General features: G+C 53.9%; 1 protein-coding gene across 1 annotated transcript in view; it reads left to right on the forward strand.

The window, feature by feature from the left end:
• The window catches only part of NDOR1 (NADPH dependent diflavin oxidoreductase 1), a 44896-nt gene extending 43881 nt beyond the window's left edge, over positions 1–1015 (forward strand). Inside the window, exon 15 of the mRNA XM_054007452.1 lies at positions 753–1015. Coding sequence (XP_053863427.1) covers positions 753–897 — 145 coding nt within the window. The 3' untranslated portion in view covers positions 898–1015. The remainder of the gene's footprint in view (positions 1–752) is intronic.
• The last annotated feature ends 4985 nt before the right edge of the window (positions 1016–6000 follow it).

The following is a 6000-nucleotide window of genomic DNA, read 5'->3' on the forward strand; positions in this document are numbered from 1 at the left end:
GTTGAGCTTGGAGCTGACCTGAGATAGTGGCCCTGTTTGCCAGGGAATGGCCACAACGGCTTTTGGAACCCAGGGTTTGGTTTGGGTCTATGTATCCGGGAAGCCCCCCGGCCTCCCTCGGTGCAAAGCCAGACAGGCTGCCCCTGTCGTGCCGAGGAGTCTAATGCCCGGGAACCCCTGCTCGCAGCCATGTGCCTCAGCTGCGTTCCCACAGGCACATACTCCCTGCTGGGCGCTGGACCCCCGTCTGGCGAGTGCATTGGTTCAAGTGTAAGCTGCTCTGTATCCAGCGCAGTGCCCAGGGGCGCTATGCTGCGTGCGTGTTTATAAAGCCACCGCACAGGAACTGACCCGCAAGGCAGCCGATGGGCTGCATCAAGGGGAGCCAGGCTAGCCCTGCTGGGAATAGCTGCGTGCTCACGGCAGGGCTGGAGAAAGGGCTTGAGTGTCACTACGATGGAGCTCGCCCTTGTACTGGTCAGGACAGCACAGCTGGGTTTGGTCCCACGACCGGGCCAACAAAGCTGAAACCAACCCTTACTGCGCAGCTCTGGGAGTGAGAGAGAGCTGTATCCAGCCCACCATGGGGCCTTGGAGAAGCAATGGGGGGGACTGCAGAGAAAGCCCTGCCCTGGCCCCATCAGTGATAGGAATGAACAGAGCTGGCCTTACAGGGGAGCTGGAGGGGCTGATGTGTTGAGACTGTCCTGTGTTCTGCTTTGCAGTTACAATAGAGACTTTCTCTCTTCCAGAAATGCCAAGCAAATGCCGGCAGCAGTTGCAGAAGCCCTAAAATCCGTGTTCCAGTTGGAAGGGGACCTGTCCCCCTCTGAAGCCGAGGAGTATCTAACAGCCTTGGAAAGAGCCCATCGCTTCCAGATGGAAACCTGGTCGTAAGCCTGGAGCCGAGCCTGGGACTGCCTGCTCCTGGCCATTCCTCCGCCCAGCCAAATGCTTGTAGCTATGTGGGAGTGTCCAGGCACAGACAACGTCCAATAAACCCGTCAGCACCTTGTATCAACCTCACACTTCAGTCCGAGGGCGTCTCAGTTGGCACAGTTGCCCTGCCGGTAACAGGGTGTTGGTCCTGGAGGTGGCTGGGTTTGTCCCCACACCAGCCCCTGCACCCATAGCAGCAGTGTCAGTGTCCGTCACGCTGCCTGTTTACCTGCGCACCTCACCCTTGGCCTGGAGGGGGCGCTCAGTCTCCTTGCCAAGCCGTGCTGGTGCTTTGCCTGTCTAGGCCAAGGCCCCAGACTTCTCACGCTGGCCACAGAACAGCTGTTTGATGGACTCGAGCTGGTATCTGTGGAGCTGGCCAAGGGGTGTTAGCGAGGGGCTGCGTAGATATGTGCTCTCTTCAGGAACGGGAAGTTTCTCTTCACCTGTCATCTTTCCTAGGCAGAGCTCAAAGTGCTGAGTCACGTTATCCCCATCTCTAGAGGGGAAACTGAGGCGCAAAGAGGGGAAATGGCTTGCCCAAGGCTAAGTGAGTCCATGGCAGAATCATGAGTATACCCAGTCACCCGCCCATGTAAACAAGGCCATGGTGTCCTGTATTTCCTCTCTGAGAGTCTGCCTCCTGCTGCAGAATGGTGGTGTCATGTAGGGAAGCTAGTGAGTCCTTGAATACTTGAAGCAGGTGTCACTGATGCCAGTTCACCTTCCGGAGTCTGCCAGTAGCCTGAACGCATGACTCAGAGAAGTGTGAGCTTCCCCACTCCTCCAGGAGCTGAGCCGACGCCTGCTAAGGACAGTTTAAATGGGGCATAAGTCACTGGTTCCCTGCCCAGTCCCTAGTGGCCTCCTGTATCACCTCCGAGCCAGCAGCCCAAGCAGCCAAGCCTCCTCCCACGCAGTTCTGTGCCACGGAGGCAGCTGAACACGGGGCTGTCCCAGTGAATGTATGCAGAACCTGCACTTGGAATCTGGAGGGGGGCTGGGGGCTGCGGTTTAGCTGATCCAAGGCCCAGCCGCACCTGGAAGGGGAGGACTTCTCCAGGAGCCACATTCACTCTTAGCAACAGCTGTGTGCAGGGCTCCCGGTGAAGGTAGCCAGTGCTTTCCCCCCTTCCTAGGCTCCAGGGGTGCTGGCACATGGGTCCCAGCTGGCAGAAATGGGACTAGAAGCAGCGTCTGCACATCCATGCCTGTGCCCCACACATCCTTGTGCTCCAGTACAAAGGGCCAGAGGGAGGGGTGCACCCACCACCACAAGTCAGTTCCTTCCCACCTGTCTGCGGCTCGAGGTGGAGCGTTAGGGCGCTGCTGGTTCGCCGCACAACTCACTTTTATTCTTTTATTTCTGGACGTGTTTCTCCTTTTGTTTGTTGTTTAGCACAGACTTGGGTGTTTGGGGGCTCCCCGCCCCTTTCTTTGTAATCAGGGCCTGCTTTGACCTCAGCCCGTTTCTTGGTGGCCTTCCCCAGGTGGGTTAGGCCAAAACCCCTGGGTTCAAACCCTGCCAGACCTGTCACAGACCATTCCGGCTGCCTCCGCTACCTCGGAGAGCCCCACATCCCCTCTAAGTATAGGGGCTGCTCCAGCTTTGAGAGCAGATCCAGGGAGCTGAGGGAAGACTTATGGAGCGTTCCCTGAGAGCTGTGGGGTCTGATTTCCTCTCCCCCCCCACCCCTGTACATCGGTGTAGCTGCTCGAGGGGCACGCCGGTGGCTGAAGAGCTTAGGTGCAGCTTAGGATACTTTGAAGCTTCAGAGGAGGAAAAGGCCCATTCATCAGAGAGAGACTCAAAGGAGGGAAAAGTCTCCTCTAAGGCCAAGGAGCACGGAAACCTCACGTCCTGCTGTCGAGACTGCTGAGGCTTCTCCCTGCCCTAGGACCAACAGGAGTCCTCTGGCCAGAGCCCTCCAAACAGAGGGTCAGCTTAAAGAAATCCTCTTAGACACGTGCTCCGGTATCATCTTCCCCGGGTCACAGCCACAGAGAGCGCATGAAGCGTTCATCTGTGCCATCCCCAGCACTGCTCAGCGGGCCTCACCCTCAGGAACAGGGTCACCATTACCAACCAGGTGGCTCTCCTGTGAGGGTCTCTGAGTCATGGAAGACCCCGAATCCCCTCTGCTGAGAGGTATCGACCATGCTTGCTGATGTCATAGGAAGAGGGCCTGAAGCAAGCCCATGTATCAGAGGCCTGGTCTGAGGCCTGAGGCCTGGGCTAAAGTAGTCAAAACTTTGCTGCTATAAAGCAAAGTTAAGTTGTGAGCAAGAGGCAGGCCCTGCTCCCAGAATCTGGCAAGAACAGGGCTGATATTGCAGAAACACACATTCCTAAGTGCTGCTAGGCATAAGAATATAAACACAAGCACATTCCAGGTAGGTGGTACCAGAACACCTCGATGCCAAACACATTCCCCAAAGAGAACAGGAACACACTGACCCATCCTACAGATAAGGTCAGGATAACAGTGTGATGGATAGAGACATACAAGGTGATGGGAGGTAACTGGCTATGTCAGAGGGTGTCAACTAACTACAGCAGAGGGGCAGTGTGTAACTCGTTTGTACTGATGTATTAAAAGATATCTCAGAGGGAGTGTCCTTGGCTGCCTGGGGATAATGGAAAGTCCCACTATTAACTGAGCTAGTCCATTGCAATGGTCATCCATGTGTTAGTGTGCCTGTAACCATTGAGCCAAGCCATTAGAAGTGCTTCGTTGACAATAAACCTGACCAAGTTCCCTATGAACCAAGTCTGTGGATTTATTGGGCCGTTTGATCACAGCCTGCTGTACGGGCTTTCTGGCTGGAGTCAGTACAGCACGCAGAAAGAACACACATGCAGCCAAACATCTGATGACAGCTGGTACCAACACACCCCCTCAAACCAGAGTCCCTGGTGATGCTACAAAGACTCAACCACCAATACCAACACCAGTAGCTCCCCTCTGGATATGGGAGATGACACCTCTTGGACTTGGATATTTCTGTCCCGGAATCCACCACTTTCCCATTCCAACCTCCCTCCCTAGAAGTCTACTCCTAGGAGGAGACCTCAGGAACCAGCCAATGTCTTACCCATCAACCTTGGTAGGAACACCCTTGGGGTACCACTCCTTTCCTCTGTGCTCCACCACAGGGTTTTTGGAACCCTTGGGCCCCTTATGGTGACCAATTTTATAGGTGCCCTCACACATGAGGACCCACCTGGATCAGCAGCTACTGGTACCTCAGGACCCTCCTCCCCAGGAGGACACCCCCAAGAGGAGCAGGAGGTAAGAGATGAGACCCCACCCTATGCAGAGGATTTCAAGGCCTTTCAAGAGCTGATAAAAGAATATCAGAAGCCTGGCCAAGCCCTTTGGAGGAAATACAAGAAATACAATGCTCCCTGGTTGAGTATTTTACATGCCTCCTCCCAAGGCAAGATTGCCTTGCTCGTTTATGACGCGTTACTCTCACCAGCCCATTTGGTATAGGATACACCAGCTACCATACCACCCACATGCAACAAGGCAGACAAAAAGTACTATGTACCCATCCAACCCCAAAGTCAACGCTCTCAATGAAACAAATGGACAGTGTCAATCCAGATCGACTCCCTCCAATAAAGAATTCAAGCGTCTGGGGCTTCTTGGCTGCAACAGCCATTCCTCAGCTGCTCTCCAGTTCAGAGCTGCCAACTATCCTGCCTTGATGGGAAAATGGGACTTTCCAAATGACAGCGAGTTTTCACTTTGGATTGCTCATTTGCCTCAGGCCCAAAGGGATCCGTTTCAGGCTGTGGTCACAGAAGGCCCGATAATCACTAAAGCTTCCTTACAGGCTTCTCTCCATGTGACAGGCACAGCCTCACACCTTGGTCACGCCTCAAGCCTTCTGGCTGCAGGCTCCAGGCCTTTCCAGCGAGATGCAAAATACCACGGAGGAACCTTCCTTTTGAAGGGCCCAAGCTCTTCAGTGATGACCCCAATGAATCCTGCCACTCACTTGGGGGCTCTAGAGTGACTCTGCGAGCCCTCCGTGCATACACCCCTGCAAAAAAAAAAGAAAAGAAAAGAAAAGAAAACACAGCAAGTTGCAGATGGCACAACAATCTCACCCAGATCAGTACCAAGCCTCCCCGAGACCACCAGAACCACCTAAAAAGAGGTCCACATTTCACACTGTCCTCCCCACCGGCGACCTTCTCCAAGTGGCCATTTTGACCCACGGGTAGGGGGTCATGAATCACCCCCTACTTTGGATCTTATGGTGCTCCAAGCTACCCACCATCCACCCTATGGAAACCATCTCTCCCATTTCCTACCTTCTTGGGATCTCATCATTTCAGACAGATGGATCCAAGAAATGGTTTCAACAGGATAATCCATCCAATTCAGCTCCACCCACCTGTCCAATCCTCATCCCTGTCCCTCTTCAGGGACCCTTTGGGACCAACTGGGAATTTCCTGTAATATTTTTATGACTCCCACATGTGCCTCAGTTTCCCCCATATGCTATGTTGTTACCCATTGGGTGGCAATGGACTGTTTGCTCCCAGGGCAGGCTCAGAGACAATGGTATGAATGTCATCTGGCTGTCTGAGCTGGGATGAGTCACTGAAAAGGACTAGCTGAGGCCAGCCCCATATCAGTGCAGAATCTGAAAAGACAAAGGCAAATCCAGTCACCAGGACATCAACACCTAGCAACTAAGGCCCCAAAGGATGATGGATTTCCCCACCTCTCAGCTGGGAAGCTGAGCAGTGCCCCAGCTCGAGAACAAAGGACTGGGGAGATGTGAGGTGGGGGATAAGAGTAGGCTGCTGGAAGGAGTCTCTCTCACCTGGGAACTGACCAAGGAAGTTGGATGGAGACAGACAGAGCTTGACCAATAGGGTTCACTACAGCTTGGCTGGGCTCTGGGCTGACCAGAATGGTCTGTGCTTTAACCTTCAGTTCTCTCTGCCAAACTAAGAACTTCCCATGCTGTGTTCCAGCTGACTAATACAAACCCGACTGTTTTGACAGTGCTGTTTGGGTATCATTGCAAATGCTTGCT

The sequence above is a fragment of the Malaclemys terrapin genome, chromosome 17 (genome assembly GCF_027887155.1).
Source record: "Malaclemys terrapin pileata isolate rMalTer1 chromosome 17, rMalTer1.hap1, whole genome shotgun sequence".
Classification (NCBI taxonomy): Eukaryota; Metazoa; Chordata; order Testudines; family Emydidae; genus Malaclemys; species Malaclemys terrapin.